The sequence below is a fragment of the Pundamilia nyererei genome, unplaced genomic scaffold, assembly GCF_000239375.1.
Source record: "Pundamilia nyererei isolate P.nyererei 1_Seehausen unplaced genomic scaffold, PunNye1.0 scaffold00041, whole genome shotgun sequence".
NCBI classification, from domain to species: Eukaryota; Metazoa; Chordata; class Actinopteri; order Cichliformes; family Cichlidae; genus Pundamilia; species Pundamilia nyererei.
In genome coordinates this window covers 3,185,062-3,198,903 of record NW_005187442.1, presented here as the reverse complement: position 1 = coordinate 3,198,903, position 13,842 = coordinate 3,185,062, and the positions used below count along the sequence as shown (strand labels likewise).

The 13,842-nt window shown below is 41.4% G+C and overlaps 1 protein-coding gene across 1 annotated transcript in view; it reads right to left on the bottom strand.

Moving 5' to 3' along the window:
• Positions 1-13,842, bottom strand: part of rngtt (RNA guanylyltransferase and 5'-phosphatase) — a 106,342-nt gene that overhangs the window by 14,531 nt on the left and 77,969 nt on the right. The window contains exon 13 of the mRNA XM_005731146.1: positions 7,631-7,731. Coding sequence (XP_005731203.1) covers positions 7,631-7,731 — 101 coding nt within the window. The remainder of the gene's footprint in view (positions 1-7,630; positions 7,732-13,842) is intronic.

Sequence of the window (13,842 nt, the reverse complement as noted above, 5' to 3'; positions counted from 1 at the left end):
CCCCATGTGCCTGTAGTTATTTCCAGACACTTTGTCTGATGCTATGTGTGCCACAGACTGCGCATACAAGCATTGGCACTGGCTTCATATTAGTTAACCATTTTTAGAATGAAAATAAGGGGGCCGCTGAGCTAAAGTGACGGCTAAACAACAGTGCAGTTACACAGTCTGATCCAGCACACAGATTTCAGTCGGAGCTGAAATTGGAGACCATCTTTCCATCCATTTCAACCCCCTCTGGTCTAATGATAGCTAGCAGAGGCAGGAAGGAAGCAGCAGGAGACATTAAAAGAGCCAAATAGCCATGCCGTGATGGACACTGTCCAGCGCCAAGATCTTACAACAGCGTGTCCAGTCCCATCATTACCTCAACTATTACTTTGGACCTACACATTGTGACCACTTTTGTAAACACGCAGGATTCAAAAACAAGAAAAGTGCCCTTGTGCTGACACCATTTCTCCTAAAGCATCCAGGAGATAGTCCCAGAGGCCATACAAAAGGTGCAGAAACAGATAAGATAAGGTTTGGAACACAGTCTCTAAAGCAGAGACTCTCGTTGCGGTTCACAGACTATTGCACAGCTCTAAGCTGTGTTTCACTTACAGGGTCATGTGTAAATTACACCGAAGCATCAATTTTCCTCTGAGCTGGGGTGAGGCGAATAGTGCTACAACAAGAGAATTTAACCATACAGAAGAAAAATAAAAGGTTTTTAACGCAGAACAAGGCGCGAGATTCTGTACAAACAACCAAGGCGCTGTTAAATGTCAATGCAGTCTGCAAACAGCATGAACTCGGAACTATAGTAGCTGAACACTATTCCAACAGAAGCAAAAGATCAAACGTAAATTAAGCAAGAGATTAGAAAGGGTCATAGGACTCAGTATCAATGAAAAACAAACAAACAAAACAAACATATGTTTAAAAAAATGTTAATACTAGGACTGAAGCATGATAAAATACTGCATCATGCACCACTACCCTCATACCAATACTCTGGTCACTGTATCTGAGCTATTTCCTCAATGGAAAGCCATTAGACGCTCTGAGGTTGAACTGAGCTTCACTAAACCCTATTAGGGCAAACAACTATAAAAGAGTCATTTTTGAACATGCACAGCAACCAGTTTGGACAACCTCTGACACAGGTGCAAAATACCCTACTCAGTCAAATCAGGCAGCGACATGACTTCAACCGGACAGCTACAATGCCCGATTCCTCTGATGTCACAACAGTGTTCGTCACTGTCATAAAGTGGGCGTCGCATGCTCCATTCAGGCAGCTGGCTCATCTAAACTAAACTATTTTCAGCAACGAGAGTGTGTCTAATGCAAACGATCTCCTGTAATTTCTTGGGTTTGTAGCTTAAAACAACCCTGAATTTATCCAATATGGCTTCACTGTCTTCATGAGATACACTATTACAACATATATCTAGGGGTGACACTGGGACATTACTCTGTTGCATAAATCAGCCTCCACAAAAGATATCTAAAATTCTAACGTACTATATAAATTTTTATATGACATCTTGGACAGATTGATAGGGGAAAGAAGCTCCGTTGAGCTCAAGTATGATTAGTAATTCATTACCATGACACTCAGATCCACCCAGAGCGCAACCTAGCTGATGTTCACATGTTGTACTTAAAGATTTTGTTGTCAGACAAAAACAGTTATCAGAAATGCAACTTTTGATATTTTCTTACGCTCCACAGCTATATTTAGAAATTACTGAGCCTTCATAAAACAAAGAGATCATTAGGGGCACCCCACAGTAACTTCAGGTATTGCTGTGAAACTATAAAGAGCTCTTAAATTAATCTCCTAATTGCTTAAGTCATCTTCTAATTTCTTTATCTCTTACGTCTACAACCTACCAACACAGCCCTGCAAACTGCAGCAGATATAACATATGGGACTAGTGCAGGCTATATACACTTGTATCTATAAAAAAAAACTAATATAAAGAGATGGACTAATTGATGATCGTGAGTTTATTTGTTCAATATAAAAATAAATGGTAAAAATTAACATATTATGGTAACTTGTATAGCTTAGCATGATTCACGGATAAATCTTTATTTGCCTCATCTGCTGTCTGTAGGATATAGACATCGTCCACAACTGTTGTATTAATCATATAGATATCCATACATAAGAATAAGCACAATAAGATCCACTTGAATAGTATTCTGAATCTTGCACAGTAAATGAAGTCTAAATGTAACAGCTATATACAGCCGCATGTCCTTGTGGTCCGCGCTTCAGATGTCATCTACAGAATTCCATTCAAAGACACGCTCCACTCTAGTTCGCAGAATCCTTCGTCTTTGTGCTGAAGGATGAATTGCTACAAGCTCACAGCAGACTTGGTGATTTATAGTGGGTGTATATTCCAAACCCTTCTGTGCTGCTTCTAAAAAGCGATGTATGTTAATTGTTTGTACATAATAAGTGAACACAAACTCTCTGACACCGTGTTCGGCCTCCATTACAGTCTAAATCTTTCCTCTCTGGATGCAAAAGTGGATAGAGCTCAACAGTTCAGTAAAAGAGTAAAGTACAAAAATTCAACAGCATTGACTTTGTGTTGCTCTTGACTTTTCTGGTGCATTTCCAAGGCAGGTACTTGACTGTGAGGTCTGACTGTGGATCCTTTACACACACAAAATATGGTTTGCAATGTTGTAATGACACTCAACTCCCCAGAGTACAAGAGTAGTAATGAGAAGCTTGGGCTCTGGGCTGTACAGAGACAATTCAAGCCATTTAGACTGGACCATTCTCCATTTTTTAAGTTCTTAAAATCACTGCACACCTAAAAGGAGATGATGTAACCATTACTCATCCTGCCTTCAGAGCGAATACTGACTCGAATTATCCATAATTCAAGTAATCTATATAATAGTCGAGACTGTTCTATGCTTGGGAGAGGCACTGGAAATGTCCACCAACACAACTTGCTGCTTCATCTTTCCATTTCCTTGTTTTCCACCACACAATAATCACCGTCTGCCTCTGTGCTTGCTTTCAGAGATGGCAATAAAACTTGCAAGGCTGTATGCCTCTGTGGTACGCAAAGATGTGCTCAAAGATTGATTGTGTGGGCTGATGAATAAACAGTTGTTACCTCCGTACATGCCTCTCTCTCTCTCTCTCTCTCTCTGACTAAGAAGAGATTTGAAAAGCTATACCGAGGTCTGTTGAGAGCTCATCTGCCAACAAAAAAACAAAAAACAAAAAAATCATCTTTTGGGGAAATATCAGAACATTCTCAAATGGCAACAATAACCGTCTGTGTTCTCCTACACACACAGGGAGGACTCAAGGCGCTGACTAGTGGGCCTGCTGGCTGGATTCGGAGTAGAATGAGTGAATGTACTCTGCTGCCATCCTCTCAGTCTGCTGTAGGTAAATGGTAGCAGGCTCGTGGCTATAAAGCTGGGACAGTCACTAAGGTCAGCTGGCTCTCGAAGGAAAAGGCAGTGTTTCCAGAAAGCTGACAGCGACTCAGACAGCACTCACAGACTGGACAGCAGAAAAGAACACAGAGTTGAAGGATGTGCAGAAACAGAAAAAAAGAGCACTGGATCTTACAGCCAAGCTAGCAGCTCTGTGAGACTTTACCCAGGCCCAGCGGTGCTTTGATCTACTGCAACTGCCAAGTCAAAGTTACAAGGCAAGTTTCCGCAGGTTTAATGTTTGGTAAATTGCAAACACCAGAGCTGAAGCTATCAAGAATGCCATTGCTTTTGGAGATAATAAAATTGTGACCTGATGATGGTTGAAAGAAACACTGAAGTGATGAATTTTCCCCCCCAGAGGGGAAATGAGCACCTATAAAACTGCAGAATAATCCATCCAATAATTTTTAAGTCGCTCCAAACCACAAACGCCAGCCTCCTACTGGCACAAGAGGACAAATTGAAAAGATGAAGAGTTATTTGAATTTGTCTTCTGGAAAAAAAACAAATAAACACAATGTTTTGTGCATATCTACCCTGCAGATTTGCAGGTGCATGATTAGATTTTGTTCAAAATCAAATGTACTTTAACAAGGGAAATGTATTCCTTTAATTCATTTTCTTCAAGGCAATGTATTATGCTTTTTCTTGTTTTTATATATAATATATTCTCTTATTCTTAAGGTTTGACCGGCACACAGCCCCCCCACCCTCACCTTTACTACAGAGCCCTCTCCCTACACTCCTACCTCCCTCGCTTCCTGCTTTTCCCCCTCCCTGACATTATGACATCCCCCTCCTCCCCAGTTGTCAGGAGACAACTGAGGAAGCTTCGCCCCAGGAAGGCAGCAGGCCCAGACAAGGTGTGTCCTAGGATGCTAAAGGCGTGTGCTGCTGAACTTGGGGAGCCGCTACGATGAGTCTTCAACCTCAGCCTGCTACTGGGGAGAGTGCCAGCCCTCTGGAAGACATCCATTGTCCCAGTCCCCAAAAAGAACCGGCCCAATGAGCTGAATGACTTCCGACCGGTGGCACTGACGTCACATCTTATGAAGACCCTAGAGCGGCGGCTCCTCAACCTCCTCCGACCACAGGTACAACATACCCAGGACCCACTAGAGTTCGCCTACAAGGCGGATGTCGGAGTGGAGGATGCCATCCTGTACCTCCTACACAGAGCCCACTCACACCTGGACAAGGGAAAAGGCACGGTCAGGATCCTGTTTCTTGACTTTTCCAGTGCCTTTAATACAATCCGGCCCTGTCTGCTTCAGGAAAAACTAAACAGGATGCAGGTGGACCCCTGCCTGGTTGCTTGGATCTCCGACTACCTCACCTACAGACCACAGTACGTCAGGCTGAAAGACATCACGTCTGACACTGTGCTGTCCCCTCTTCTCTTCACCCTGTACACCTCTGACTTCTGCTATAACTCTGAATTATGCCATATTCAGAAGTTTGCGGACGACACAGCCATCATGGGGTGTATCTGGGATGATCAGGAAGAGGAGTACAGGAGTCTGGTGAGGAACTTTGTCACATGGAGTCACACAAACCACCTGCAACTCAACACCTCAAAGACCAAAGAACTGGTTGTGGGTCCAGACTAGGTCCACTGCCAATTCAGATAGAGGCAGAGGAGGTGGAGGTGGACAACACATACAAGTACCTCGGGCTGTGGGTGGACAACAAACTGGACTGGTCATGCAACACACAGCACCTGTATAAAAAAGGCCAAAGAAGACTGAGGTCTTTTAACATCTGCAGGAAGCTCCTGAGGATGTTTTACCAGTCGTTGGTTGCAGAAGTACTGTTCTATGCTGTGGTGTGCTGGGGGAGCAGCACGGCAAAGAAGGACTCATCCAGGCTGGAGAAACTGATCAGGAAGGCTAGCTCTGTGGTCGGCATGAAGCTGGACACTCTGGTGACAGTGGCAGAGTAAAGGACATTAAAGATGCTGCTGGACATTATGGACAATGCTGGGCATCCTCTGCACTCGGTCGTAAATAATCAGAGGAGCCTATTCAGCGACAGGTTGCTTCTCCCAAAGTCAAGAGCCAACAGACTTAAAAACTCCTTTGTCCCACACGCCATCAAGCTGTTTAACTCCTCGTTGGAGGAGGGAGGGAGGGGAAACAGGGGGACAAAGGAGGGCGGGAACAACTGAGCTGTAGTGCTTTTTTTCCTCCACTGTGCAATACTCGCAATATTTTTTCTTATACTCGACTGTGTATATCCTTGCTCTCATTCCCGTTTATTGTATCTGTCGGTGCTGCGCTACTGGAAACTGAATTTCCCGGAGGAACCCACCCGAGGGATTAATAAAGTTTCATATAATCTAATCTAATCTTTCAAATGATGAAGTCATTATATATGCATATAATTGCTTTGATTGCTCCAAGTACTCTGTTCTAAACAGGTCAATGTCAAAGACTGCAAATATCCCAGGCACACAACTCTGATTGTGAGCACAGAAGCCCCACCCACTGATTCAACCTTCTGTTTGCAGAGGTTAGCCAATCAGAAGGAAGACTGTTTAAAAGGAGCCCGATATTAGAGAGGGAAGAGTAAAACAGATTCTTTCAGACAAAAGTTGAAATACAGGACTTCACTAAGGTCCCATATTTTGAACTGTGAGTAATGCGAAGCTACTCCTTTAGTCCAATAATAAAATGCTAAGCTTAAATTGAATAAAATGTGGTCAAAACATAAATCCATTCAACTACTTATCAAAGTGGAAAGACCAGGGGCTCATCTCAGATGACATTTGGTGAGAAGCATGGTAATTCCTAGACAACGATTTTGAATCACAATGATGAATTAACCTACTGTAAGCCATTTTCACACATGCTCTGTAGCCCAGAACTTATTTAGACGTTACCAGATGGAAGTGCAAATGTCTGGTGAAGTCAGATGGGCCATCAGCTGGTCTTTAACCTGCCAGCTTCCCAGCATAAAGTCAGTGTGATATCTTATGAAACTCATGTGAGAATATAGCAGGTACTTCATAATGAACACATGGGCATCATGCACTCATGGAAGTACATGTGTGAATCTCCAAACCTGGTCTAGAGTCTCGAGCAAATATAGTTTTAATGGGAGAAAAAAAATGGGAGCGAACTAATGCAAACTGGAACAGGGAAAACACACAAACTACACACAGAAATGGCCTGGCTCTTACGAGTAGACCAGAGTAGTTGGTCAAAAGTTGTATTATTTTTGGACGAAAGGACCATATCATATCATCATAGAAAAGTTCAGACATGTAATTAAAAGATCTGTTGGGAAATATTATTCTAATCTATCCATTTATAAGCTTTGTTAAAAGGATGGCAGGTTATTATTATTAACGCATAACCGTAACGTTATTACTGTAACAAAACGACAATTTATTTTGATATATTACTGAGAAAATATGTCAATGATATCTAACAATGTTCATATTTTTTGATCTGATATCTGAGGGAGGTTTGAGGAGTATGTTTAAATAGTTTCCTTATTTTGTGTTATTATAGTTTGCATTATATTTTCTTTTATGGCAAAAATATAATAAAAAGACTGTTCAACAAAAGAAACGCCCTGGTCGCCCAGCATCTTTAATCTCTGAACCGTTTAGCTGCAATTTGACAGTGCTAACCACTGCACCACCCTGCCTCCCAAGAAACACATTTGTAAGCCTTTATTACCTTCCGATTTCCCCCTCCCCAGTATAGAATTGTTTTCTGCGTAGCTGTAATGTATACTTGGGTAATGGTTAGAGCGAACATCAGTGGAGCTGAATAATTTATGTAGCAGAGGATAATAAAAGAAAAAAAGCAAGAAAAAGAGGAGCACAAAGCACATACAGCATATACGAAACTTCTGGCACTTCTGGAAAAAAATGTGCTTAGGCAAAATGGAAAAGAAATGAACTTTTCATGCATTAGCTGTGCTGCTGTAAAAGGAAGTGAACCCTGAGGCAGAAGGGAAATCTGAAAGGAGAAAAGAAATGGGATGAAATAGAAACTGAAAGATGAATGTCAAGGAAATTCAATGTGTGTGCTTTGGACTTTACACATGTGTGCACATGTGGTTGTCTCTGAGTACTCCAGTGTGTCACAAAATCATAGGTGCTATTGGATTCCTCAGGCAGAGCGTTTCCCTGGCAACAGTGACGTACCCTTCTCCTCCGACTTTGGTGATCTTGAGACGAAAGTCCACGGAGTTGAGGTTGGGGGGCTTCCATTTGAGGATGTCGTCACACCTTCCAGGCTTGTACCTCTGTGGAGGAATCCAAACCCCAACAAAATTACAATGTGGCAGACACTTTGGAATAAAAATACATGAAATGTACCTTCAAAGAAGGGGCGGGGCCTATGCGGAGTAAATTTATGTGTGCGTAAAACACAAGAGAATTAACGGTTGAATAATTCATGAGCTGAGCAGAATTTTTCACACAGTCACAGCTAATGAGATGAAAACCCTCATACAAGTGAACCTCTATTAAGACACACTGTTGGCATCAAACTAATTGATCTCGGGTTATAAATTAGCCTTCAAGTATCGAAAACATCATAAAATGCAAACAAGCGCCTGAGTGAAAAAAGAAAGAACTAATTAGAAAATTTGCACGCACTGCAAATTTGAAAAGAAATTATTAAAGATGAAAAATTTATGGTGGGAACACCAGAATAGAAGAGTAAATATAAATTTGACAAAGTATTATGCATAGTGATTCAACATGATTACATTCTTCACATCACTGCTGCGTTTCACTGCGCAGCAACATATGACACACGGCGAACAACATGCTTCTCTCCATCGCTTCGATTATTCATGCACGCCTGACATTTCAGAAGGGCATGAATCAAGAGAAGTGAAACATGAGAAATGTAAAGGCATGACGGGTGGAGGCGGGAACAGATGACCAGATTCTGTCACTGTCAGGTTGCCCAGTAACAGAAGTCTACTCCAAGGAAATGTGTGGAAAACAGACAGGATTCCTCAGGAGAGCCTGCACCGTCACACACATGACTAAATTACTAAATAAGGAGTTCCTGCTCAACCCACGTAATGCCCCCATGGCAGTACTATAGAAAAGAAATGTAAATCAACACAGTATGAGAGAATCATCACTAAAACCTGCCCTGCTCCTTCGTGAACAAGAACAAGAAGCCTGGTGTCTGAGTTCAGCAAGCTAACAGTTTTCAATCAAGCCAAGCCGATATCTCTAGGAAGTATAAAAGTATACCTAAATCGTGTGACTCTTTGGTCAATTTTCAAGGCCATTGCTGGTGGTACAATATGTTTTCTGAGCCTGCGCAAAGGCAAAAAAACATTTATACCTGTTCCAAATAATGACGCCTCATGGAGCTGTCCAAGAGCTGTCTTTTATATCTCCATTTAGGTAATTTAATAAATGTGCAAAAGGGGTTACGTGTTCAGAGATTTGAGCAGTCTCTCCTTTCATAAACTCACGGCACGAGCAATATTTTATTTGTTGTTTGAAGAATGAAAAAAGCAAAGAAAAAGGGAAGAATAAAAAAAACCAAACCTAAGTACATCCTTAGCTCTGTGGTTACAATTCTGACCATTAACTGAAAGATCTTAATTCTGGTCAGGGTAATTTGTGTCTCTCTAAAGGTTGAATACAAACCAATTATCATTTTATGTTCTGCTGGAGAAAGACATGCAGATAGAATAGAAAAGACTTTGCATAATGTGCCAACACTAAAGCTCTGCTCACAGGACTAGCATTCACTGGGGAGCGCCAGTTATCTGGAATAACAGTGGAGGTTGTGTGTGAACCACATTTTGTGCAATTCTTTCAAGTTTGTAATTTAAAAGCTAAAGAACTCCAATTACCTGCCATAATTTATTAAACACGGAGATCCTGCGCTTACATTAGTCCCGTGTGAATGTGAATCTTTGTGATATGGGCTCTGTATTTTCCCCAGATATTTCTTATCCAAGCACGTCTTCTGAAACCTTTCAGTCAAGAAGTTTAAAGCCTCTGCTGGCGACTATAAATGAAAGCTGAGATATTGGGTGCAAATTCATGAGGGGTCATGGAACGACACATCAAGGGGACACACTCAGAATAAAGAAGCATAAACCACAACAAACAGTTAAAAAATGAATTAGTATTTTATTGTTATCTTCACCTATCAACTAACGATATCTGTTTTACCCATTTAGAAAGCCGCTGAAGGTGGATGAATTGTATTCCAGCTGACATTCCATGAAAACCAGGGTGCACTTTGGAAAGACGGGTTCTAACCTTAACCTTATCTTCTGTTACAAGAACCCTCTGCATGCTCTCTTTTACTAAATCATGAACGTCCTCTGCGGTCTTGCTATAATTCCTTCTGCCTGGGAGGATACTTTGTCCAAACCATCTCAGTCTTGCTTCTCTCTCTAAAGCTTGATTTAGACTCTACGTCCTAACTTACAAAGAAACTGGAAATTTCTTTTATCCCTACACCGCAAGCTTCCATGCCATTCAAGTCTTTATTGTGTGTGTTGACCAGACTTGCAGTTGCATCATAGACTTAAAACTGGTTTCCAGTTATGGAAATTAAGTTGTAGATCTGACGCAGAAATGTAACTCACGTTTTAACCACGCAACCTGAGCTGTCTCTGACCTCATTTCTAATCTTATCCCTCCTGGTCACAGCAATGAAAATATGAGGATCTTCAACTCTGTCACCTCTAGCTCCACCTCCTGTCTTTAGTCTGTTAGTGCCACATCTCCAAACCATGAACAACATGTTATAAACCTTCTCTTTTGTTCTTGCTGCTACGTTCTAATAAATCCTTCCTGACACTCATCTCCATTCAATCCACACTGCCTCACTTCTTCCTTTCTGTGCACTGGACATTGCTTTGGATGGTTGACGCCAGGTATTTAAACTCATCCACCCTCATTTCTTCTATTCCTTGCAACTTCATGTTTCCACCTGCCTCCTTCTCATTCTTCCTAGCTTCTACTGACTTTCATCCCTCTTTTCTCCAGTGCATACCTCCACCTCTCCAGGTTTTCTTGCACCTGCTCCCTACACTCCCAAAGAAACAAAACAAAACAAAAATAACTTTCAGTCCTGTAGACAGCCTCCAGGTCTAAAAAGTGATGCTAATGTGAAAGTCCCTTTAACTTCTATTCTTTCTAGATCACCTAGAGTCAAATAAATGATAAAGCAGGTATGGTTTAGGGTTGAGCTACTTTGTGACTGAGAAGTTGCTATCCGGTCGTTAAGTCTGACGTCACTAGCCGTGTCTGGGCCTAAACTCCGCTGCAGGTCCATATATCAAACGATCACTATGGCATTACTGAGAGTTAAAAAAACTGTCTAAAGTCTTTCACCTTTAATAAAATGATCAGCGTTCTGCTCTACCAGGTGTAACAATTGAGTTTAACATCCAGGCATCCACGGGCGACCGTGGCTCAGGGGGTTGGAAATCGCATCTGTAACCGGAAGGTCACCGGTTCGATCCCTGGGCTCTCTGTCCTGGTTGTTGTGTCCTTGGGCAAGACACTTTACCCTACTTGCCTACTGGTGTTGGCCAGAGGGCCAACAGTCTGCCCCAGGGCAGCTGTGGCTACAACTGTAGCTTGCCTCCACCAGTAGGCATGTGAGAGAATGTGAGAGTGAATGAATAGTGGTATTGTAAAGCGCTTTGGGTGCCTTGAAAAGCGCTATATAAATCCAATCCATTATTATTATTATTATCCATGAAAACGGAATTTATGACATTTAACGGAGTTAGAAGTTAGCAGGAAGTTAGCTCGCTAGCTTCTATCTAAATACAATATAGCATGTCCTGACTGCAGGGTTTTGGAAACAAATTAAAACGTACAGCTCTGTTATCACTTCCAACATAAATGAAGACAGAAAACTAAACAGCAGTGACGTTTGTAGGGTTACTGACGTTTGGCTAGCTGGTATATAATGATGTGCTACGTGACCGCTAGCGACACAGCTATGTTAGCATAATATAAACAAGCTAACTTTTTTTCCACTCGATAAAAGTTAACGTGAGTGTTCTTGGTGGTCAGGAACAAATGTAATCGCATGGCAGGATACTGTAAAAGGACCAAACTTCAGCCAGGAGAACAACTGAGATAATCCATCCATAATACGAGGTTAGTCATTCATATACTGCTGCATGGGCTGGGCTGTAGTTACATCCTAAGGTTTTAAAAACTGAGCTTAAATAAATGATTAGCGGTAATAAAAGCCGAGGGAGGTCAACAGTGATCACTGACTGTTTTAGGAGCTTTTTGAGATTAAATAGAAGAAAATACATAACATTAAACATGTTAACAACACAAAAGCCATATTAAACGCAGACTACTTTAGGCCCGGAAGTAGGATTCGTCACGTCATCACTTAACGACCGGATTGTACATCTTATAAATGTGCTTTAGAGCTAACACGGAGAAAAGCATCATTATGAGATTCCTGTACTGATGGAAAACTCTGAAGATAACTTTATAAACTGGTTGACATGAGGTCAGATTGACGTTATCATTTCTGGTGTAAAGAGAAGGGACCACAAGTGTTGGGCGTCCTCCAGCTTTGTCCACCGTGGAGCTCTCAGTGTGGGAGGTGGCCTTCGTGTGCCTTTGAAACCAACACACGCTATAAAAGCTTTTCGTGGTATTGAGCTAGACAGGAGGAAAAAGACGGAGTGGCTCTTTTACAGAGCCTTGACTGAGTACATCTTTTCTTCTGAAAATGTGGGTGTGGAAAGGAACATTCTTCGGTATAATTAGTTATGCTATGCAGCACAGGTATCAAAATAAGCATTAGAAAATTACTTATATCACTTTTGCAAAATAAAACATGAAATCTAAGAACTACATGGTCAACAACTGTTGACAAAATGACTTTATAAGTGAGCTGAAAAAATAAATTAATATGGTGCCAACTTGTAAAGTGCTAGAATAGAGAAGGGCAACAACGTTTGCAGGTACTGTGGGTCTTAAAACTGACAGAACCTGTCAAGTTAATGAATGGCCGGACCCCCATAAAACTCATTGCCCCGTGGGATCTATTGAGGCTTGCTCCCAACTCTGCATACTAAAATGTGCACGGTAACATTTTCAACCGAAGTTATATTTGCTTTAAATGAATGCATGCCAGCAGAGCCATAGCAACAACCTCATGAAAGCCCAATCAAAGATAAAATAAAGAGTCAACCTTTAAATTCATTTCTAAATGGAAAAAGTGCTGCCTGCTGAACCTGTGCTTTCATTACTATTGGCAGTTTTATCAACAAGTGACTGCACATGCAAAACAAGAGCTTTATTATTGAAGTGCAAAACAGACCTTCAGACCCGATCGTACATTGAGGAACTCATCTCTCATCTATCAAATTCATTTTCAGGTAATGATGTTCCATTGCATACAAATTGCTTGCTGTTTCAAGTTAGAAATTCAGAGGCTGCCGGTGTCAGCGTGAAGGGAAGGAGAAGACAAAATGGGGGGAGATGCACAGCTTGAAAGCAGACGAGTGGCTGTATAGTGTCATTAATTTTTAAAAAGGACAGAATAAAACCAAAACAAATGTCTATATCGAGTGTGGAACAAACGATTTAGCTTAACGTTTACTCCAGGAATATCTTGCATTAGTCAACACACTGAACAAAACATGGCCTAAGTTTAGTGTTGTAAATCTACATTCAAACTTGTGTACAATGTTTTTGCTCACATATAAAGCCAAGACTTTTTTCATTTCTTTGCACTGGTGCCCTTTTTATGTCAGAGTAAAGCGAGGTGGCTTCAAAGCAGTTGTCAGACATGAACGTTCGTCAATGTCTGAAAAATCAGGCCTGGGCTTTGACCAGAGTTACGTTTTCTTACTCTCTTTTTTTTTTTTTTTATAAGATGTGGCACCTGGAATTAGGGCTGGGCTATATCATACCGTTCACGGTAATACCAGTATAATGTTGGGCAACGATAAGAAAATGAAATATCGCGATAGAATATGGGTAAAACGCACATACGCAGTGCCTTTGTTTTCATACGCACATGGCAGAAAAAGCATGCCGGCGACGCAGAATGAGAAGGGCGAAAGTGGATCGTTGAATGAAACGGATGAACCAGAATTGGTTTGTAAAAATGCTGCAGCTTCAGTGGTGTGGAACTGGTTTAGCTTTCGTTCGTCAGATACACAACAAAGCACTATTTTTGGTAGCACATGCTAATGGGCCGTTGTTATTACCGTGTTTTTTGGAAAATACGGCACACTTAAAATCAACCCTTTGATTTTTCTGAAAATCGACAGTGCCCCTTATAATTCCGTGTGCCTTATGTATGAACTCTGGTTGTGTTTACTGACCTCGAAACAATTTTATGTGTCACACGGCGCTGGAAAATGTTTTAGTAC